The sequence below is a fragment of the Coenobita brevimanus genome, chromosome 66, assembly GCF_032717465.1.
Source record: "Coenobita brevimanus isolate Jiangsu-jjx chromosome 66, ASM3271746v2, whole genome shotgun sequence".
NCBI classification, from domain to species: domain Eukaryota; kingdom Metazoa; phylum Arthropoda; class Malacostraca; order Decapoda; family Coenobitidae; genus Coenobita; species Coenobita brevimanus.
The window spans coordinates 18,920,678-18,944,593 of record NC_137019.1 but is presented as its reverse complement, the minus strand read 5'-3'; the positions used below and the strand labels follow the sequence as shown (position 1 = coordinate 18,944,593).

The following is a 23,916-nucleotide window of genomic DNA, read 5'->3' as shown; positions in this document are numbered from 1 at the left end:
TTACCAAACGAATATTTCATGACCAAATTGGCCCACATTTGGTAATAAAAAATACCAAATGGTAACCCTGACAGGGGAGGGGGGAGGAAGGAAGGGGTGAGGGTCTGAAGTGTAACAGCTGTTCGGTGCTGCGCGGCAATTTCAAATTACAGGTGGGAAAAAATTCAGATTTTGGGGGGATTTTTTTCTTTTTTTGGCCATTTTTGGGTTCCGAAGGTCCAGGCCCACAATATCTGGTAAGTGGGGATGTCCGGAAAGTGCGTATCCAGAAAGTACAGGGATTACTTTCAAACACAAAGATGCACAAAAATGTACATGGTATAGAGGGAACAGGGATCATGCTGAAAGGAGCCTGATTGATTATGTGCTCGTAGAGAGGTCGATGGTGGGAAGTGTTGCTGATACGAGGGCAGTGAGAGGACGATGTAGAGGTCTGTCAGATCATATGACTGTGGTATGCAAGATCAAGCTGAGAGGAGTAAGGTGGGCCAGGAGAGAGAGGAGCAGTTAGGGAGAAAGACTGAAAGTTGAGAAGCTGAGGATCTAAGAAATGGCAGATGAATACAGGACCAAAGTAGGGGAGGAGTTGGAATGAGTGAACTGGAATTAAATGGATCAGGACAGTCTGTGGAATGCATATAGGGATTGAATAGTTAGGAATGATAAAGTGGTGTTTGGTGTGGCAAGCGTAACAGCAAAGAAAGGTACGACATGGTGGGATGAAGAGGTTAAGAAGCAGTAGAGGAAAAGTGGAAGAAGTGGCTAGAGTGGTAACAGGACAAGGGTTCAATTAAAATAAGAGCTGAATATATTGAGAGCAAGAAACACATAAAGAAACTAGTGAAGAGGAAAATGAAAGAGATAAATGATGATCTAGGAAGAAAAATGAATGTAAATTACTTTGAAAATAGGAAGTTATTCTGGAAAGAAGTGCAGAAATGTATTAGTGACAGCAGAAAGAAGTGTGAAAGTGTGAAGAATGTAAATGGTAGATTATTAATCCATGGGGATGAAGTAGGACCAGATGGAAAGAATAATTTGAAAGTATGATGAATGGGAATGGAGAAAGCAAAGCGACTGTAAACATGATTGGGCCTGGGGATGTGCAGAGAAGGAATGCAGTACCAGGAAACGTGACACTTGCACAGGTGAAGAATGCTGTGAAGCAACTCAATAATGGGAAACCAGCTGGAGCTGATGAGGCGTATGCAGAAGTGATTATGAGTAGTGGAGAGCGCAGAATGAAGTGCTTGTTGGGGATATGTAAGAAGGCATGGATGAGTGAAACTGTGCCAGCAGTGGAAAAAGGCTGTGACTGTACCACTGTACAAAAATAAGGGTGAGCAATGTGAATGCAAGAATTATCGTGGTATAAGTTTATTCAGTGTTGAAGGGAAGGTGTATGGAAGAATTATTATAGAGAAAGTAAGAGAGACATCAGAAGTCCTAGTGAGTTATGGACAGGCTGGCTTTAGGAGTGGCAGAGGATGTGTGGATCAAATATTTGCAGTGAGACAGATACTGAAGAAGGACTATAAGGTGTTTGTAGCATTTTTGGATCTGGAAAAAGCATACGACAATGTAGACAGAGAAGGATTGCGGAACTTTTTGCGCATGTATGGTGTAGATGGTAAGCTGCTTGGTGCCATCAAGAGTTTTTATGATGGTAGGGAGGCATGTGTAAGGGTAAACGGGCATCTAAGTGCATGGTTCACGATCAATGTGGCCGTGCGACAAGGTTGTGAGATATTCCTATGGTTGTTCAATATATATATGGATGGGGTGATGAGAGAAGAAAAAACATGAGTAACAGAGAGAGGGATCTCGCTGGTAATGAATGGTGATGGATGGAATATCTCAAATTTGTTGTGTGCTGATGATGCAGTGCTACTTGTAAATACCAGACAAGAACTTGGTAGACTGGTACAGAGTTATGCAGATGTCTGTGAGTGTCGTGCCTTGAGAGTAAATGTAGAAAACAGTAAAGTGATGGTAATGGAGAGAGAAGGTGACTCCCAGTGTGATGTGACAGTGAATAGAGAGAGACTGGAACTGGTGAGAGAGTTCAAATACCTGGGTACAATGACAGAAAAGAGAGGAAAATGTGCAAAAGAAGTGGAAAGTGTACTTTCCACTTCTTTTGCACAATGAAGGAAAGTAACCAGTGCTATGAAGGCCTTGATAAGAAACAGAGGCTTTAGTGTTGCAGCTGCACAAGGCTTACATGAAAGAGTGTTAGTGCCAACTTTAACACATGGATGCGGGACTATGGTGTAGCATGAAAATGAAAAGTCAAGAGTGAGAGCAGTGGAGATGGGACTGCTGAGTAATGTATGTGGAGTACAGAGGGTGGATAGGACACGAAACAATGTAATTCATGAAAGATGCGGAGTGAAGAAGTCTGGGGACACCAGAATTGAAGAGAGTGTACTTAGATGGTGTGGTCATGTGGAGAGAATGGATAACAATAGAGTGGTGAAAAAAGTATATCTGAGCGAATTTGAAGGAGAGAAGAGAAGAAGTAGGCCAAGGAGAAGGTGGAAGGATATGGTGGATGAATGTGTGAGGAAGAGAGGTATGGAAGTCAATGAGGCTAAAGACCTGACAAGACATGAGCTGGCTGGATAAATGTTGTGAGAAAAGCATGATCAGTGATTTGGCATCCTTTTTTAATGTGACAGTGTCCAGATTGACTCTACCGTATACATTTATGTGATGCTAAAGAATGTGATGAAAGTTTTGGCGCATTAGATAGAGCCAGGATTCCAGGGGGTTGAATGATGCGCAAACAGAAGCGTGGCTCATTGGACTGGGCAAACTTAGGCTGTCTGGGCACTACTACTCCTCACCCTGCCACAGGGTGGGAAAGGAGGTCTGGATGATGATGACGATAGGGGAGGGTGGGGGGGGGGGACTCATCCACCACTATCAGCATCCAGACCTCTTTCCACACTTGTAGATGGTGTGAAGTTAAGCTTCCCCAGTGAGTAAAAACAAAGTCTGGATACCCCCTCCCTATTGCCAAGCCCTGAGGGAACACAGGCTTATATGGTTACCATCTAGGATAGTAAATGGCTTACAGGGCCCTGGAAGCCATTTGGCTTGTCACTCAGTGTATACTTCTCTGTAGATAGCACTACACTGGGTAAGTGACTGATGGATGCCCCTATTGAATAGGGTACTTAAAAAAAAAAAAGTACGAGGTTTAGATCACCTGGACTGAGAGGACCTTTTTGCAAAAGATGATGGAAGCACAAGAGGGTATGAAAACTAAGTGGGGAATAGCAGATGTCTCATCATCATCATCATCATCATCATCAGCCGGACCTCCTTTCCCACCCTAGGGCAGAGTGAGGATTAGCAACATCCAGACAGCCCAAGTTTGCCAAATCCAAAGGGCCACACATCCATTCACTCACCATTCAAACCCCCGGAATCCTGGCTCTATCTGATATGCCAAAAACATTCACCACGTTCTGTAGCTTCACATAAACATATCTGATAGAGTCAATCTGGACACTGTCATGCCAACAAGGAGTGCCAAATCCCTGATCAAGCGCTTCTCCTCACAATATTCATCCAGCCAACTCGATCTCTTGTCAGTCCCCTAGCCTCATTGACTTCCAAACCTCTCTTCCTCACACACTCATCTATCATATCCCTCCACCTTCTCCTCGGCCTACCTCACCTCCTCCCTCCTTAAAATTCACTCAGATATACCTTTTTCACCACTCTATTGTTATCCATGCTCTCCACATGACCATACCATCTCAGGACACTCTCTTCGATTCTGGTGTCCACAGACATCCACACTCCATATTTTTTACGAATCATGTAATTTCGTATCCTATCCGCTCTCTGTACTCCACATACATTCCTCAGCAGTCCCACCTCCACTACTCTCACTACTGACTTAACATTTTCATGCCACACCATAGTCTCACATCCATATAAGTTGGCACTAACACTCCTTCGGGCAAGCCTCGTGCATCTGCTCACTCAAGCGTATGTTTCTTATCAAGGCCTTCATTGTACCAGCTACTTTCCTTCCTTGTGTCACTGTACTTTCCACTTCTTTTGCACATCTTCCTCTCTCTTCTCTCATTGTACCCAGGTATTTGAACTCTCTCACCAGTTCTAGTCTCTCTCCATTCACTGCCACATCACACTGGGAGTCACTTCCTCTCTCAATAACCAACACTTTACTCTTTTCTACATTTACTTTCAAGGCATGACGCTCACAGACATCAGCAAAACTCTTTGAAATATTCCATCCATGACCATTCATTACCAATGCCATCCCCTTCTCCAGTGCTCATGTTTTGCTTCTCTCATCACCCCATCCATATATATACTGAACAACCATATGGACATCACTAAACCTTGTCGCACACTCACATCGATCATGAACCAATCACTTAGATGGCCATTTACCCTTACACCATACTTCACTACCATCATAAAAACTTGACAGCACCTAGCAGATCAGATATTCATTCTTAGATCTTTAGTGGAAAAGTTTCTAGAGAAGGGAAAGAAGTTGTATGCGGCTTTCATGGATTTGGAGAAAGCATATGACAGGGTGGATAGACGAGGATTGTGGAAAGTGTTAAGAATATATGGAGTAGATGGGAAGTTGTTGAATGCTGTGAAGAGTATGTACGATGGTGCGAAAGCTGCAGTGCGTGTGGATGGTGAACTAAGTGAATTTTTCTCTTTGAAAGTTGGGTTGAAACAGGGATGTGTCATGTCTCCATGGTTGTTCAATCTGTACATGGATGGGGTAATAAAAGAGGTACAAGGTAGGGTAGTGGATGTTGGAGTGGCCCTGGTGAGAGAGGATAGTGTTTGGAAACTCCCTGTACTGTTGTTTGCAGATGATAATGTGTTGTTGAGTGAAGACGAAGGGGAGCTGCAAGGCTTGGTGGACGAGTTTGGGAGAGTGTGTAAGAAACGGAATCTGAAGGTGAATGTAGGGAAGAGTAAAGTGATGGTCTTTGAGAGAGGTGAAGTCAGTGAATGTACAGCGACGTTGGATGGTGAGGAAGTGGAAAATGTGAGTACGTTTAAGTACTTGGGTAGTGTGATGAGTAAGGATGGAGGTTTGGAGGGTGAAGTGCTTGAAAGGGTACAGCAGGGAAGAAAGGTTGCTGGTTCTTTGAAAGCAGTGATAAGAAACAGGGAAGTGAGCATGGAAGTGAAAAAGTTACTATATGACAGTATTGTGATACCAACTCTAATGTACGGAAGTGAAGCTTGGACGTTGTTGGAAGGACACAAGTCAAGAGTGAGAGCAGTGGATATGAGTTATTTAAGAGGAGCCTGTGGAGTCACATGGAGAGAGAGGCTGACGAATGAGGATATAAAGGAACGTTGTGGTGTTGATGTGGATGTGATAGGGAGCGTTATGAGAAACACACTGAGGTGGTTTGGCCATGTGGAGAGGATGAAGGGTGAAAGCCTGACGAAGAGAGTGTATGTGAGTGAGGTGGAGGGGGGAAGAGGGAGGGGGAGGCCGAGGATGAGATGGAGGGATGGGGTGGAGAGGTATATGAGAGAGGGGGGTGTGGGTTGGGAGCAGGGCAGTGAAATGGCGGGGGACAGGGCGACTTGGAGGCGATTTGTTTGTGGCCACCCCAAACGCGATTGAGGCATCTGGCAATAGATAGATAGACAGATAGACCTAGCAGCTTACCATCTACACCGTACATGCACAAAACCTTCTACAATCCTCCTCTGTCTACTTTGTTGAATGCTTTTTCCAGATCCATGAATGCCATGAACACCTTATGGTCCTTCTCATAAGCCATTTCCACTATCTCTCTTACTGCAAATATTTGATCCACATATCCTCTGCCACTCCTAAAACCACCTGTTCATCACTCACTAGGACTTCTGATATCTTTCTTACTTTCTCTATAATAATTCTTCCATATACTTTCCCTACCACACTCAATAAACTTATGCCACGTTAATTCTTCCACTCACCTTTATTTTTGTACAAAGGTACAATCACAGCTTTTTTCCACTCTGCTGGCACAGTTTCACTCATCCATGCCTTCTTACACATCCACAACAAGCACTTCATTCCACTCTCTTCACTACAAGTAATCGTCTCTGCATACACCTCATCAACCCCAGCTCCTTTCCCATTTTTCAGCCACTTCTCAGCGTTCTTCACCTGTGCGACTGTCACGTATCACGGCACTGCATTCCTTCTCTGTACACACCAAACCCAATCATGTTTACAGTGGCTCTACTCTTTCTATTCTCATTCATTAGACTTTCAAAATATTCTTTCCATCTGGTCCTTACTTCATCCCCATGGGTTAATAATCTACCACCCACATCCTTCATACCTTCACATTTCTTTCTGCTGTCACCTCTACATTTCTGCACCCCTTTCCAGAATAACTTCCTATTTTCAGAGTAGTTTGCATTCATTTTTCTTTCTAGATCATCATTTACTGGTACCTCCTTCTTTCTCCTCTTCACTAGTCTCTTTACATGATTCTTGCTCTCAATATATTCAGTTCTTCTTCAAATTGAACCACTGTCCTGTAACCATTCTAGCCACTTCTTCCTCTTTTCCTTCACTGCTCTCTTAACCTCTTCATCTCACCATGTCATACCTTTCTTCTTTGTTGTTACTCTTGCCACACCAAACACCGCTCTAGCATTCCTAACTAAGCAATCCCTACATGCATTCCACAAACTGTCCTGATCCATTTCACTCATTCCAACTCCTCCCCTACTTTGATCCCGTATTCATCTGTCATTTCTTTGATCCTCAGCTTCTCGACTTTCAGTCTTTCTCCCTGACTGCTCCTCTCTCCCTCGGTCCACCTCACTCCTCTCAGTTTGATTTTGCATACCACAATCATTTGATCTGACAGACCTCTAGATCGTCCTCTCGTGGCCCTCAAATGAGCAACCATTCCCATCATCGACCTCTTTATGAGCACGCAATCAATCAGATTCCTTTCAGCATGATCCCCGTTCCCTCTATACCATGTACATTTTTGTGCATCTTTGTGTGTGAAATACGAGTCACAAATGCACAACCTCCCTTCCTGACAAATCCTTCAATTGCTTCCCATTATCATTTTCTCTTGGTACTCCATTACAACCCATTATGTCATCCTCAGGACCAGTGCTTGCTCTTCCATTCATATCACCGTTTACGATCACTTTATAGCTCCTGGGCATTTCTCTCACTGCTTCATCCAGCTCATTCCAAAACCTGTCTTTCTCTCTCTCAAGCCTGTCATCACATGGTGCATGCACTACGATCACAGTCACTTTCACCTTCTCAAACATGTACTTGACATCTCGAGCTGACAAATCCGTAATCTCTCATTCCACTCTGCTCCACCTCATTCATCAACAAAGCAAATCCTTCCTTGCATCTTCCACGCCCACTCAGGCCCGATCTTACACATTTCACACCATCCCACTTCTCCACTTCACACCCTTTCTTCTTTGTTTCACATAATGCCATCACGGCAAATCTAGCACTCTTGAACACATTTACCACTTCCACCCTCTTGCTCTCCTCATTCACACCTCTCACATTCCACATGACCATGAAAATTTGCCCATTTGGGCAGGTATTGGGCCCTCCGAGGCTCTCCAAAACATCTGCCATGCTTATGTGATTTTAGATAGGGAATCTGGGGGACACTTAACCCTGCCAGATACCCCAGTTATATGGTTACCACCCAGCATAGTAAATGGCTTCCTGGGTACCGTACAGGAAACCACTTGACCTGTCGCTCAGTGTAGAGACCATACGGCATCCCTTCATTGAGTGAGTTGATGATAGGCCCCTCTATCATCTCCCCCACCTACCATCTCAATAATGTGAAAAAATTTAGTTTCCCAAACGGATATATAGATATCTGGAATGGGCTGGAGGAGGAGGTGATGCACGCAAAGAATATCCATGTGTTTAAAACTAGATTGGATGATAGTAGATACAGGGAAAGGACAATACAAGCTTAACTCAAATCCTGTATACTACAACTAGGTATATACAACCAGATACTGTAAATACACACATAAAAACAAACTTACTTGGAAAAATGCATCTGGTGATATTTGAAAGGAGCAATCCAAGCAGGTTTCTGTGATATACTCTTTGCCAGCAATGAGGCAGTAGGGAGCTTGTTCTCTGGTGCAGCGGGTGTGTGGACTGAAGAAAAAAAGTGGCTATAGTCTGTTTATCTTAACTTGGTTCAGATTTTCATCCTTCTGTACTTAACTCCTATATACACCTCACCCTCTTGGGGGCAATGCCTCCTCTATTTCCCTGCACCTCGCCATGAGGGCCCCTGCTCTGACCCTGAAAAGGCACTATATGCCACATGAAGGCAGCTGCCTGCTTGTGCTCAATGGATGTGCTTGGCCAGACAGACTAGGGTATAGCAACAACAACAACTGCTGCTCCTTTTTTACGTGCTTGTTAAAAACCCATGTCCTTCCACATTCCCAACTTAAAACCCAGGTTGAAAGCAAAGGTGCTTCACTCACCATGCCTGGAGATAGAGTGAATCCAGCCTGCATTCAGCCCCTTCTCCCTCAAAGAAATATCTCCTTAAGTCATCCATTATTTCTAGTATTTCTTCCTGTGACAGATCTTGTGGATGAATGAAAGCTATAGCCATTTTTTCTCCCTTCTGAGTGGAGCGCACCATCAGGTTCCGCCACACACCACCAGTATCAAATCTGTGGCAGGCAGGGTGTGGAGACTGGTGGATGTAATTCTGGAAACTCTGTCAAACGAGAATTATTATTAGGACAAAGTGATATCATTATTGGGTTAAGAAATATATAAGCGAGGGGCATGTAGCCAGAAGGAGGGCATATACTGTACTGTACCTCTTCACCCCATCCCTTTGTCTTATCCTTAGTCTTCCCCTCCCCTTGTCTCTCTCTATTTCACTCACATGCACTCTCCTAGCCAAATATAATATACCATACCTCTCCACCCCATCCCTCCATCTCATCCTTAGTCTTCCCCTTACCCGAGCTATGTCCTTATGGGAGTCACGCATGTTGATAACGTAGGTTGGAGGTACGCATATCATGTGGGGGTCTGTGGGTCTGCCAACGAAGAATCCTACAGTCTTGGGGCTTCTGTCAACCCCAAAGTGGATGCTGAATTCATCCTTGTTTCTATATCCTACAAGTTCAGGCTGAAAAATATAACAGGTAAGTATATACAGCTATACACTTTTCACCAACTTGGCCTAAAATTACCATCTCTCCACCTTCAATGTCTAGCTGTAACAACAACTTCATACTAAAATATGAAGCAGGTCATGAAGAAGTATTAGAGAAAGAATGTAAAGTCATAATACTGTGCTTTTCTGCCACTGCAGTATGTGAAACAGGCACTATATGGATGGAAATCGAGGCCAAGTTACGTAGGACAAACTACAGGCTGGACCGTAAATAGCATTCCACTGGAAACCCATGTGGCAGTAACTTAAGTGTTGCGGGGACAGGTCAGTTGACTAGTGTGGGTATAGTTGTGGCATTTGGAACTGGGAAATGATTAAATGATGAGGAGAAGATAATGATAAGACTGAGCCAACTTCAAAACAAATGAAAAATCAGCCATTAGAATGGAAGTGGAGCATTATACAGTGTATGGGCCATTCTGTAGCACTGACTATGAGCAATACTCACAGATGGCCTGGTTGGTTCAAGAGGACAGGGAAGACCTTTGAGAGTTTTACCAAGGGGTGCTCGGACATCATGCAGCCTCCTCCCCAACACCCTCAACACTTGGTTCATCTGCTGGGTTTTCATCTTTAGCTGCTTAAAGTACGGCATCTGCAACGAGTTTCATTCTCCTGTATCTCTCTTTCCATCCCCATATTTCTCTTTTCATTCCCCTATATCTCTCTTTTCATTTCCATTTATTTCCCTCTCTATTCCCCTGTATTTCTCTTTTCATTCTCCTGTATCTATCTTTTCATCCCCTGTATTTCTCTTTTCATTCTCCTGTATCTATCTTCTCATCCCCTGTATTTCTCTTTTCATTCCCCTGTACAGGTATACCCTGGTTTAATGATGCTATTGGCTAGGTAAAAACCCATCATTAGGCAGGGTATCATATATCGGGGTAGATTTAACATGTAAAGTACCGGGAAGCATTTTTCAGCCTTGGGTTTCCCCCCCAACCAAGTCCAAAACCCACGGAGGAAGGAAAGAGGTGAAGTTGGTATGGCTCACTAATCCAGGGCAGTGAGGTGAAGCTGATGATCTGTCATCCTGAAGCCTTCAATATGGCAGATATCCGGGTGACATACCCAAATGAACAGGATTTCCACACACTGATTGCCATAAAAAACAAAGTAAATTAACCTTTTCCATCAAAAGATACATTTACCATATGCATTTTGTGTGACAGGATATTCAGAGGAACAGTTTTGCAAAGTGGTGAGTCAAACCAATACTCAAAACTATCTAACTATGCTTATCGTGCTATAGTTATCCGTGACTTATCTGAGCTGCAGAACAAAACTAAATTTTCAGATTTAGAAAGTCACATGTCTGCATGTGACCCTCTTTATAACCATTAGTACTGCCAATCAAAGTATTAGTAGTAGAAGTTGTTCCCTAGGCAGTCTGGCCGAACAGCCCCGAGTCCCTTAGGAAGGCCATGACCGAGACCGGGTTTTCCCACAGAGCTCTCAAACAGTTAATGCTGTGTTGTTGGTGTAGGTAATTGTGTGCAATGCAGTCTTCCATAATGTGCTTAATAGTATGGGATGCTGTGTTGCATCCTGAACAGGCATCAGCGACAGAGTCATCCAGCTTCTTCTGGTAGCTTAAGAGGGCTGGATGGTGCCCACATCTCAGCCTGGCCAGGTGGACCCTGTCCTCATGAGGAAGATAGGATTCAGAAGGGTGGATGTCAGGAGGCCGTGCATGCATTTGTGTGTTGTCTTTAAGTGACTGAATGGAGCAGCGAGTGATCTGAGTATGGATATGCTTCTGGAAGCTGGTCTGAGGTGGGTGAGGGGGGAGAGACGACAGTATTTGTGTATGGTATCGTGTGCTGGGTGTTGTTTTGATGTTCCTTGGTGTGGGCGGATGTGCTGCCATGTACTGTAGTGGATGTTGTGGGTTTGTGGAGGCTGCATCAAGAAACTGGGTGCCTCTCATGTCTAGGTGATCCTTGACTTTGAGGACTTTGGTTTCTTGATGTAGGTGGTCTGTGGGTGTGGTAGCTGTGCAGCCTGTGATTATTTTTAGAGCCTTGTTCTCTATGGTGTGTAGAGTGTTGTAGTGTGTTTTGGTGAGGTTAGAAGCCCAGGCACGGCTTGCATAATTCATCACTGAGCGTATGTATTGTTTGTATACTGTGGTGGTGGTTTCTTTGTTGTGTCCGAATGTTGTATGGGCAAGTGACCTCAAGGCATTGAGTCTTGGTGTTATTTTATTTTTAATGTTTGTGATGTGTTGTTTAAATGACACTGATGTATTGTATGTTACACCAAGGATTTTGGGTGTGTGTGTGTGTGGTAGGGGAGTGTTGTTCATGGTAAGGTGTGGGATGTGACTGTGTTCTGCTGTCCAGTTTGTGAGAAGAGTCACTGTAGATCTCTTAACTCATACCATCCATCAATCAATTGATCTTTTTGGAGAAACTCATGCAGCAGCTCTTGATATCTCTAAAGCTTTCGACAGAGTATGGCACTGTTCCCTGCTGTCCAAACTCCCTTGCTATGGACTAACGTCTTTTGTTCCTTTGATTTCTTCATATCTTAGTGACAGGAAAATAAGAGTAAAAGTAGATGATATATATTCCAATTTCCACTCAATTAATCCCGGCGTGCCGCAAGGATCAGTTCTGGCGCCAACCCTATTTCTGGTTCATATTAATGATCTCATATCTGTCACCCACAATCCCATTCACTCATATGCAGATGACTCAACACTACATAGTTCATTCACACTCAGACATCAATTTACAAAGTCTAATATCTGTACCTCTCAACACAGTACAGCCATCTCCATAAATCATGATCTATCTACAATCAGTGAATGGGGACAAAACAACCTTGTCTCTTTTAATGCTAGTAAAACTAAATATATACAGTTTACTAATAGACAGATATTGCCAGATTCGTACATTACCTTCAGTGCTACTAATATTCCCATCTCCAAAACTATTGAAATTCTTGGTGTCTCAATTAACAGTGCCCTCAGCTGGACCTCTCATGTCAGATCACTTGCTAAAACCACCTCAAAGAAACTTGGATTATTGTACAGAGTCCGTAACTTCTTCGCCGATGAGCAGTTAGCTATAATTTATAAGAGTCATGTGCGCTCTCAGCTTGAATATTGCTCACCCTTGTGGAATGGTTGTGGAGAGGTTGCATTAAGACAACTAGACAAAATTCAGAATAAAGCTGTTAGAATCATTAACAACCCTGCCATTACATATAAACTACCTCTCCTGCAAGTAAGAAGGAATGTTGCCTCCCTTGCATTATTTTACAGATATTTTTTTGGCAAACGCTCAGACGAAGTTGCGTCAATGGTGCCACCTCTCCATGCCTTCCCTCATGCTACACGGGCATCTGGTAGTGCTCAAGACTGGAATGTCACTCAGCTATATTGCAGAACATCTGCCTATCAGAATTCTTTCATTCACCGAACTGCATCTCTCTGGAACTCGCTTCCCCAGAGTTGTTTCCCTCCAAATTTCAACCCACAACTGTTCAAGTCTAACTGTTACAGATATTTCATGAACAAAGGACACCAGTAATCTGGTGTATGGATTATTTTTTTTTTACTCATTTGTTTTTCCTTCCTCCGTCGGTTAAAAAAAAAAAAAAAAAAAAAAAAAAAAAAATTGGCTGGGGCTATTTTGAGCTTGTTTGTGGTGAACCATTCGTGTAGTGTGTTGAGGTAAGGTTGAATAATGTGTGCAGCTGTGTTTGCGTTTTGGTGCGTACATGTGTTATATCATCTGCATAGGAAGCTGTGGTGTGTGGGGTGTGGGTACGTTGTGCATGTATAGGTTAAAGAGTGTAGGGGACAAAACAGATCCTTGGGGGACGCCGTTTGTGAAGTTTCTGATGTTAGATGACTGACCGACAAATGTTACGTGTGCACATCTGTCTGCTAAGTAGTTTGCCAGCCATCTTTTTGTGTTATTGTGCATGTTTGCGTTGAGTATTTTGTTTGTGAGGTTGTGGCGGAGGATGGCATCAAAAGCTCTGCTAATGTCTAGTGTGATTAGGATTGTTCTGTGTGGTGGCCTAGCTGTATTCTTGCCATCGAAAACTCTCTGTGTGAGGTCTGTAAGAAGGGTGTTTGTGGAGTGTAGCGGCCTAAAGCCATGTTGTGGCTGGGCTAGGGGAATGTGAGGTGTGACTAGCTGTAGTATCAGTCGTTCAGTGACTTTAGAGGAGGTGCAGAGGAGTGTGATGGGGCGATGTGAGGAGGGTAACGTAGGGTCTTTGTTGGGTTTAGGGATAGTGATGATATTGCCATGCTTCCCAAAGTTGGGTATTATGTTGTGTGAGTAGCTGTAGTTTGATATGTTGGTGAGTGCCTGTAGGGCTTGTGGTCCTAGGTGTTTAAGGTGAATGTTGCTTATGTTGTCTGGTTCACAGGCAGATGAGTGCTTGAGGTTGTTAATGATGGGCTTCGTCTGGTTGTCAGTGAAAGGTGCGTAGTCTGGGTCTGTGGGGAACTGTCTCTTCCGTCGGATGATACGTCGGTCTTCGGGATGGGGGTTTAGATGGCTGACTTGTGAAAAGTGATTGATGAGAGTGTTTGCTTGTTGTTTGTTTGAGGGTATGGTGTCTGTTGTTGTGATGGCAGCGTGTGATTGTGTGGTGCTGCTGTTGGAAAGTGTGATGCTGTTTAGTGTTTTGTAGAGTTTGCTGATGTTTGTTTTGTGATCAAGTGTCTGGAGGTAATTTTTCCAGTTTAGTGTTTGCTGTTCTGATATTTTATTGTTTATTTGAGTGTTGAGTTCTTGTATTTGTTGTACGGTGTCTTGTGTATGGGGTGTTGGGGAGTGTCGCAGTGTGTCCTGTTGTCTGATGAGGCCTTGAATTTCTGGTGTGAAGTTGGGGTTGTGTCTCTTTCTGTTGCCTCTAGGGATGTGTCTTTTGTCTGCGTTTTGAATAATTGTATTGAAAGTGTGCACAGCGGTGTTGATGTCTGTGATGGGTGTACTGTTTAGTGTTTCAAGATGTTGTTCTGTTTCAGTTACACAGGCCTCCCAGTTGGCTCTCTTATAATTAGTGTATGTGTGTTCGTGGCCAGCTGGGGTGATTCTGGTTTTGGTAGTGATGATGATTGGGAGGTGATCAGAACCTAGGGTTTTGACCACTCTCCATGATGTAGTGGGGGCGAGGTATGGGGAGCAGAAGGTAATGTCTGGAGATGATGGGAGGAAGAGGGCTTGGTGTGGGATATGGGTATGTTGGTCTAGACTGTTTAGTATGAAAAGGTGATCTGTCTGGGTTTGTAGTACCAGCCCTCTGTCTGTGACAGGGTTGTTGACACGCCAGGCCGACGACTTGGCGTTGAAATCACCACCCAGGATGATGTTGGGTATGTTAGTGATGTGGTGTATCTGTGGAGAGTAATTGTGTGGTACTGTGGGGGACAACTGGGGGGGAATATATGTGTTAGCAATTGTTATGTGTGTTTTGTTGCCAGTGCGTATTTTAATTGATTGTATTTCTGTTGTGGTGTCACGTGGGGGGAGAAGTGACTTTGTGTGTGCACTGGTATCTGCAAAGTTGATGGATTTGTGTACCAGGATGATGAGTCCACTGCCACCGCCATCGGCTCGGTCTTGTCAAATGGTGGTGAAGTTATGAAATGTCGGTGTTTTCTGTGCTCTGTGTAGTTTTGTTTCTTGTAAGATGGCAATGTGTATGTTCTGTTGTTTGATGAATTGTGTGAGTTCATGTTTTTTGGTGTTTATGCCATCTATGTTTCACTGGAGGATGTTTATGTTGTGTGTGCGATGTGTGTTGGCTGCTGCAGCACAGGGAGGAGGTGGTGTGGGTGTTGGGGTAGGGGTAGGAGGAGGTTGAGATGGAGGTAAGGGTTGAGGTGGATTAGGATGGGTTGGAATGGGAGGAGCTGGGGGACTGGATGGTGTGGGAAGGGTCGGTGGGTTTGGCTGTGGAGGTGTGAAGGAAGTAGGAGTAGGATTGGAAGGGGGGTTGATGGGTGGAGGAGCATAAGGAGCAGGTCCAGGTGTTTGTAATGTTTTCTGGATGCAAGTGTTGTGCATGTGTAATGGGTCCAGTTCTTGCAGGAACTGCACTGAACTGAACCCTTTGTCTGTCGGCTCTATGTGATAGGCTTTGAGCATGTTGGACATATGTATTTGTTGGTGGGTCCTGGATTGCTCTCAAAGTCCCCGGCTAGAAGAAGTCGTTGAGAAATGACAGCTGGGGAGTAATTTCTCGGTGTAGAAAAAACAGTGTTGTTGTGTGTGTTGTGTTGGGAGATGTGGTACTTGCCCGGGAGACCAAAGCCACTCCCAGGTACTCGAGCCCAGAGAGGGGCCGGGGGGGTTTGTGGTCCAAAGTGGCTGCTGAGACCTATTTACAGGTGAGGTATTCCTATGAAGGAATACATTTTACAGCAAGAAACACTGCTCTAAATGCTGTTAAAAGTAGAATTACTATGAATAAGTTAGTGGTTTAGTCACATATAAATATGTTATAAAAGAAACATCAGTGAATTGTTGGTAGCCTATATAAAGCTTGTAATGAGTCTAAATTGGTTTCCATATCCTTTTAGTATGCAGAAAAACATAATATAAGTAAAATAGTAGTTATTTAAGAAATAAATCTACCGCATCAGTAAATGTAATCAATAAACAATACCATCATTATGGGCAAGGAGTGTCTTGAAGGTAGTAACAAATGTGGTAGGTGTGGGCTGTCACCTGGGTATCCGCCGTATTGAAGGCGTCTGGATGACAGATCAGCTGCTTCACAGTCAGGTCCTGTGGTCGTCTCCACCTCTTTCCTACCTCCATGCAAAAACCCACCCAAATGAGCCCAAAAATAAGTTTAAAGCTAATCTAAATGGCCTACCAGCTGTAAAAGAAGCTGACCTAAGCCTAGCACCTGCAAATAACTCACTAGAACCATCAAATAAAATCTGAAAATCATCAAATATAAGTCTGGAAAAAATCAAGCTTAGTAAACTGTACCCTAATATGACAATGTTCACCCTGCCTATGGCTAAAACACATTAATCTAAGTCTAAAAACAGTTTATAAATCAACCTAAACACACAATTTTAATCTAAAATATCATCAAAATTAGTAAAAAAATCAAAACCCATTGTTAAGCAGGGGTTTGGCCATCTTTAGGCAGGGTATGGTGGTATTACTACCCCCATCGTTACGCCGGGGTATCGCACATACGGGTATCGTATATCAAGATATTACTGTACCTCTCTTTTTATTCCCCTATATTTCTCTTTCCATTAGTCTGTATTCTTCTTTTCATCCCCTGTGTCTCTCTCTTTTCATTCCCTTATAGCTCTCTTTCCATTTCCCTGTACAGTACTTCTCTTTTCCTTCTCATGAATTTCTCTTTTCATAATTAACACATTTAATGTTGTTATTCTTGTGGCCCCAGACTCATCCGGACGTGAAGCCAATGAACTGCAGGTTGAAAATGCCCTTTTTCTGCAGCCCACCATCCTGCTTTCTGGGAATGGGAGGGAAGTTGAGGGACATTTATATAACCAAGCAGTGGAGTTGCTCTGTCATATTTATGGCTCCAAATTAAGACATCCTGCTCTTGTACCAATGTCAGCATTAGAAATGAAAAAATACACAATCTGTGACAAAAATTGACGGCTTCCTAATAATTCACTAACTGATCAACTCTGCTCTTTCCACATTACTCCCATGTAGGCAGTAAATGCACTGCCTCCACTTACTGGTGATACTGTTCAGCATATCTGAGTCCAATCATTCTAGGACACTGTTGGTTTACTGGAATAGGATTATAAAATACTAGCCAAAAAGGGCGGACCTTTTCAGCTAGCTCCTGCACAGGGCTAAATGGGCCTTTGGCCAATATACCTAATGTAACTTTTCAACATACAATTAATCCTAATAAATTACATACCAAAACACTCCCTGGATCATCCTGATTCAGAATGTGTATCATATGTGGGGGTAGACCCTAAGGGAGCCGGGTTTATAAGTAAGAAGCATACAAACACTCGTCTTTATTATTAGAGATAGTGGTTGTGGTGTCATGAGAAGATAATGCCATGTACTAATGTTAATTCATAGTAGTAACTGAAAATATGGTCAGACGATATGGCGTAAAATACATGCACAGTATCTCATGAATAGCAGATTAAAAAAAAATATATATTTTACCTCACATAGTGGAGTAATGACTTGTGCTAGCAGCTGGTACTGGCTTTCTTCTGTGACAGCTTGTGATAATGGTGGATTTCTATTGGGCTGGAATATAATTTACAAGATACAGTATGCATACAAGAGTAAATAATATATACAGTATATGTGTGTGTATATATATATATATATATATACAGTAATCCCTCCAATATCCGACATAATAGAGCCATAGGCAGGTCCGGATAGTGGTCCTGTCCGGATATTGGGCCCCAGCTTATGGACTTGTACTTATGGACCCTAACTCTGAAAAACACCTATACAACTCCCTCTGGACATGCATTGCACCTATTTAAGACCCAAATCACACCAATAAGGGACATAAAAGATTGAAATAAATGCAAAAGAACCATAAAATGAGGTTTTAGAGGTGAGTTTATACAATATTAAACATTCTGGGTACTTACAAGTCCCTTGCTCCTGGACTGGTTTGAACCGCCAGTTTGCAGTCCACAGTTAATCCTCTGCACTCTAAATTCTAATTTCTTAACACTGCACAACACTGTAAATTCCTGTGTGTTCTAGTGGCAAGGTATTGCAGTTTATTCACTGTTTATTCACAAAAAACAAGCACCTGTGGCTTGCACTGTTATGAGTGTCTGCTCTCCATCGGAGTTAAGCTGTGACTGTTGATGTTGGTGGGGTAACAGAGTTGCCAGATCGCAACAGCCACATTACCAATCTCCTCAACTTTCATTGTCAAATATAACTTTTCATTACCAAATTCATAAAGCTAGCATATATTCTTCACTAATTATATATACAAGTGGAAATACATGTAATCACTCTCCTTATAACTAACACCATGTTGATTATTTTCACACTATGTAGGGTAGCAGATTAATCAGAGAGAGCAAACAATCCACCATCTCCATCCTGTGTATCCTCATACATGTGAAAAATCCATTTGGTAATGCATTATACTAATGCATTACCAAACGAATTTTTCATTACCAAATTGGCCCACACTTGGTAATGAAAAATACCAAATGGCAGCCTGACAGGGGAGGGGGGAGGGGGAGGAAGGAAGGGGTGAAGGGACCATGGGGTAACAGCTGTTCGGCGCCAGGCGGGAATTTCAAATTATGGGAGGGAAAAAAGTCAGATTTTTTTGCGGTTTTTGGCCCATTTTGGGAATATTGGATCCCAGGAGGATTATGTCCGGTTAGTGGGGGTGTTCGGATATTGGGCGTTCGGATATTAGAGGGATTACTGTATATATATATATATATATATATATATATATACCTGTATATATATATATATATATATATATATACACGTATATATATATATCTATAAGACTTGGACACCCATATCCCGGACACCTCAAGTCCCGAACATTTTGGCCTTGAGTTCATTAGTCCAAGTCTCGTAATATTCTCTACGATATTCAGACATTACAGACACCAAAAATGGCCAAAAAAGGTAAAGGTGGGAAAAAAAAAAAAAAAAAAAAAAAAAAAAGGCCAATATGTGTTCATCCCTATTCTAAATTTGCCGCATGGTGACAAACAGCTGTGTTTTGCCACGTAGTTCTGGCTACGTCCACTAAAGCGCCCCTGCATCCTCACCAGTACCCGCCTACCTACCGTCGTGACTGCAAGCTCGTCGTCATGGCTGCCCATGTGTTTGTTTTTGTGGTGGATAGTGTATAAACTGCAATACCTCGCCACTAGACCACATGGGAATTTACAGTGTTGTGCAATGTTAGGAAATTAGAATTCATAGTGCAAAAGATTAAGTGCAGAGCGCAACTGGCGTGGTGCAAGTAAGAACAGGAAGTGCAATGTTAAACAATTATAATTCACAGCACAAAGCATTACGTGCAGCACAACACTGGATTACTGTACAGTGGGGCACCAATTTTCGCGCCTAATTGGGTCCAAAAATAATGCGCGAAAGTGGAATTAGCGAAAGTTGGGGCATTGTCTTTATGGCAAAAAGGCTAATTGGTTCCCGGTTATCCTAAAGTAACATCAGATTTTCATTTTCACTTGCAATACAGTACATCAAATCACTATTGTACATTGCATTGTGAGATACAAACAATAAAAACTGTACAGTACACATTATATGAGGAGAAACATACCACAGAGACCAGGTTGAGGTGTTTAATGGATGTTGGGGGTAAGTATCCAAGGCGCGTGGCGGGCTTATTTAGCCACGCCAGACGTATTGGCGCCACCTCTTGCTGCCTCGCTACCACTCTCTCTCTCTGCCTCCTCAGATGCAACTTGATGCAACACTTCCACTCTGTGCTGAATTTCCCTTTGTGCTAGGTTCTCTTGAACAAATCCATTGAAATCTTCATCCAGGTTAAGCTCCTCTATGGCCTTGGCCTTGGCCTTTCCTCCCGACTTTGAATGTCCCGGCCACTTTTTATCACCACCACTACCTCCCGGCCCTCCCCCCACACCACCAGGCTCTCCCCCCACACCACCAGGCCCTTTCCCCACACTACCAGGTATAGTAGAGGCCATTGAACCGTGAGAATCCAACACAATGGAGCTAGCACGCTCGTACACAATGGCGGGAATGGGTGGACAGAGAGTTGACATGACGTCATTCAAGATGGCGGTGGGTTGCGAGCGGGCGGTGCAGGAAATTCAAAGTTCAAAATATTGTCCCAAACCCAAAATTTGTGCGCGAAAATCGATTTTTTTCAAGCGAAAGTGGAAGTTAGGGAATATTTGGTGCATGCCGCGAAAGTGGATTCCGCGAATCCTGCTGTAGCGAAAGTTGGTGCATTACTGTATGTGTTTCAAGTGCACCTTCACCACTGTCTGAGCCACAGAGGAGGCAGGCAAACCTTTGCGACGGCCACAGACGTGTCGTAAATACCCTGCATACCACTAAATATTATCCATACTCACCTCTAATTTCTCATTCTCTGGTTCCTTTTCATTTATTTCATGGTTTCTGTCCCTTATTTGTGTGCACAGGGTTTTAAATAGGTGCTGTACATGCAGGGTTTTAAATAGGTGCTGTACATGTCTGGTAGGGAGTTATTTAACTGGCTTTCAAAGTTGGGTTAAGTTGGGGTGTATGAGTACCCGTCCAGGGGCATTTTTCCCAAGTCCTGGACAAAACCAAGTCCCGGACATGCCTCTGGCTCTACTACGTCGGACCTTGCAGGGATTACTGTATAACCATATATCCATATATATATATATATATATATATATATATATATATATATATATATATAAAACGTGTCAAGTGGGGTTGGTGGAGGATTAGTGCCCCTCCCTGTAAAACAATTAACTCTAAGCCTTGGCCACCCCGTTTGAGATACATGGCGTCTGGCAATGAATGAATGATGACATATATAGTGTGGGGTGAAGAGAAGACGAAAGGGAGTGCAGGGAACAACATGATGGAATGAAGAGGTGATGGAGGCTGCGGCACAAAAGAAGTAAGCATATAGTGAGTGTATGAGAAACAGGGGTGTCGAAGAAGTTGAGAGATGGAAGAGAAAGTTATGTGTCAGCAGGAAAAGCGAGGTGAAAAGATTAGTAAGAAAGAGTAAGAAGAAAGTGGATGAGGAATTTGGAAGAAATTTGAGTGCAAAATGGAGGGAATATAAGAAAATGTTCTGGAATGAGGTAAAGAGAGTTAGACAGGGTGCGAAAGAAGTTAGATGGGGAGTGAAAAATAAAAATGGTAGATTACTAGTGGAGAAGGAAGAAAAAATGACCAGATGGAGTGAAAACTTTAAAGAATTGTTGAACATAGACAATGGAAGTAATGTATGTATAAATGGCTGAGGAATGGCTGGGAGAAGGAGGGAGGTGAGAAGACAGGAAGAAATCAGAAGGATGGAAGTTGTGGAAGCAATGAAGAAAGTTAAAATGGGGAAAGCCCCAGAAATTGATGGAGTGTGTGGTGAAATCCTGAAGCATGGAGGAGAGATAGTAACAGAATGGATGTGGAAGATGTGCAGATTGGCCTGGGAGAAAGATAGCGTCCCAGAGGATGGGAAGTCAGGTACAATTATTCTGCTGTACAAAGGAAAAGGGGAAAAAGAAGTGTGTTGTAATCATAGGGGCATTTGACTTCTTAGTGTAATAGGAAAAGCATATGGTAGGATACTTATTGACAGAGTTAGGGAAATAACAGAAGAATTAGTTGGGGAAGAACAGGGAGGTTTTAGGAAGGGAAGAGGTTGTGTACATCAGATATTCATTCTTAGATCTTTAGTGGAAAAGTTTCTAGAGAAGGGAAAGAAGTTGTATGTGGCCTTCATGGATTTTGAGAAAGCATATGACAGGGTGGATAGACAAAAACTGTGGAAAGTATTAAGAATATATGGAGTAGATGGCAAGTTGGTGAATGCTGTGAAGAGTATGTATGAAGGTGCTGAGGCTGCAGTGCTTGTGGATACTGAACGGAGTGAATTTTTGTACTTGAAGGTTCAATTGAAACAGGGATGTGTCATGTCTCCATGGTTGTTCAATCTGTATATGGATGAGGTTATAAAAGATACACAAAGTAGGGCAGTGGATGTTGGAGTGGCCCTAATGAGAGAGGACAGTGTTTCGAAACTCCCTGTACTATTGTTTGCAGATGATACTGTGTTGTTAAGTGAAGATGAAGGGGAGCTGCAAGGCTTGGTGGATGAGTTTGGGAGAGTGTGTAAGAAACGGAATCTAAAGGTGAATGTAGGAAGAGTACAGTGATGGTCTTTGAGAGAAGTGAAGTCAGTGAATGTGCAGTGAGGTTGGATGAGGAGGAAATGGAAAATGTGAGTGCGTTAAGTCCTTGGGTAGTGTGATGAATAAGGATGGAAGTTTAGAGGGTGAAGTGCTTGAAAGGGTACATCCATCCATCCATCATCCAATCCTACATTGCCCCATGAGGACCGTAGAAGCTTGGGGCTAGGCAGTTGGTTCCGACATTTAAGATGAGAGTGAATGAAAGGGTACAACACGGAAGAAAGGTTGCTGGTTCCTTGAAAGCAGTGATAAGAAACAGGGAAATGAGCAAGGAAGTGCAAATGTTGCTACATGACAGTATTGTGATACCAACTCTAGTGCATGGAAGTGAAGCTTGGACGTTGTTGGAGGAACAGAAGTCAAGAGTGAGAGCAGTGGAAATGAGTCAATCGAGAGGAGAATATGGAGTCACATGGAGAGACAGACTGACAAATGAGGAAGTGAAGGAGCATTGTGGTGTGTATGTGGATGTGATAGGAAGTGCTGGGAGAAACATATTAAGGTGGTTTGGCCATGTGGAGAGGATAGAGAGTGAGAGAATGAATAGGAGAATGTACATGAGTGAAGTTGAGAGGGTAGAGGGAGGGGGAGGCCAAGGATAAGATGGAGGGATGGAGTGGAGAGGTATATGAGAGAGGAGGGTGTGAGCTGGGAGCAGGGCAGTGAAATGGCAGGGTACAGGGCGACATGGATGCGATCTGTTTGTGGCCACCCCTTACAGGATTAAGGCGTCTGGCAATAGACAGATAGACAGACTGAAATATATATACAGTTTATAAACAGTAATCACTCATTTATCTGGACATAATAGAGCCAAAGGCATGTCTTAGTAGTGGTAACATCCAGATAATGAACATTATTCCCCTACTATACCCAGACCTTACCTATACCCAACCTCCACCCTATACCTAGCCCATTTGTACAGTACCTACGCTTAATCTGGCAGTGTTTTCCGGTCCTTCAGGCATATTTAGACATCAAAATACACATAAGAATAACACACAGGAATATTCAAAGTAATGCTAATTACCAAGGAATGCATGCAGAAAAACCAGTGAAAACCAAAAAACACCCTACCTATGCACTAATATAACCACAGTACCCCTCCTTATTTTTCTGTGTTTTCTGGTCATTCTGTCATATTTTTACATGAAAACATGCATAGGATTATCCAATATAATTTTCGACACCAAGAAAACCATTGGGGGGGAAAAAAAAAAAAACATCCTTGCTTTACACTACTGTATGTATTGTACCCCTCCTAATTTTGGCACTGTTTTCAGGTCAGTCTGCAATATTTGGACATCAAAACATTGATAAAAATATCCAAAGCAATGCTAAACACCAAGAAAACTATGGGAAAAAAACACTGAAAACCAAAAAACACCCGACCTATACACAACTGTATGTACAGTACCCTTCCTAATTTTGGCACTGTTGTCAGGTCAATCTACCATACTTAGACAAAACACACAAAGGAATATCCAAAGTAATGCAAAATACCAAGAAAACCATAAAATAAAAAATGAAAACCAAAAAATACCTGACCAATACACAACTGTATGTACAGTACCCCTCCTAATTTTTGCACTGTTTTCAGGTCAATCTGCCATTTTTAAACATCAAAACACACACAGGATTAATCCATATTAATGCTAAACATCATGAAAACAATGCTAACTATCTACCTATCTACTGCCAGATACCTGAATCCCATTAAGGGTGGCCACAGACAAATCCCATCCATGT

General features: G+C 42.9%; 1 protein-coding gene across 1 annotated transcript in view; it reads right to left on the bottom strand.

Annotated features, from left to right (window-relative positions):
• LOC145405302 (tRNA (uracil-5-)-methyltransferase homolog B-like) overlaps nt 1–19,077 on the bottom strand; it is a 74,850-nt gene extending 55,773 nt beyond the window's left edge. Inside the window, exons 1-6 of the mRNA XM_080276722.1 lie at nt 19,042–19,077; nt 17,411–17,497; nt 9,694–9,840; nt 9,027–9,197; nt 8,533–8,774; nt 8,077–8,194 (exon numbers count right to left, since the gene is read on the bottom strand). Coding sequence (XP_080132848.1) covers nt 8,077–8,194; nt 8,533–8,774; nt 9,027–9,197; nt 9,694–9,840; nt 17,411–17,497; nt 19,042–19,077 — 801 coding nt within the window. The remainder of the gene's footprint in view (nt 1–8,076; nt 8,195–8,532; nt 8,775–9,026; nt 9,198–9,693; nt 9,841–17,410; nt 17,498–19,041) is intronic.
• Between the last annotated feature and the right edge of the window lie 4,839 nt (nt 19,078–23,916).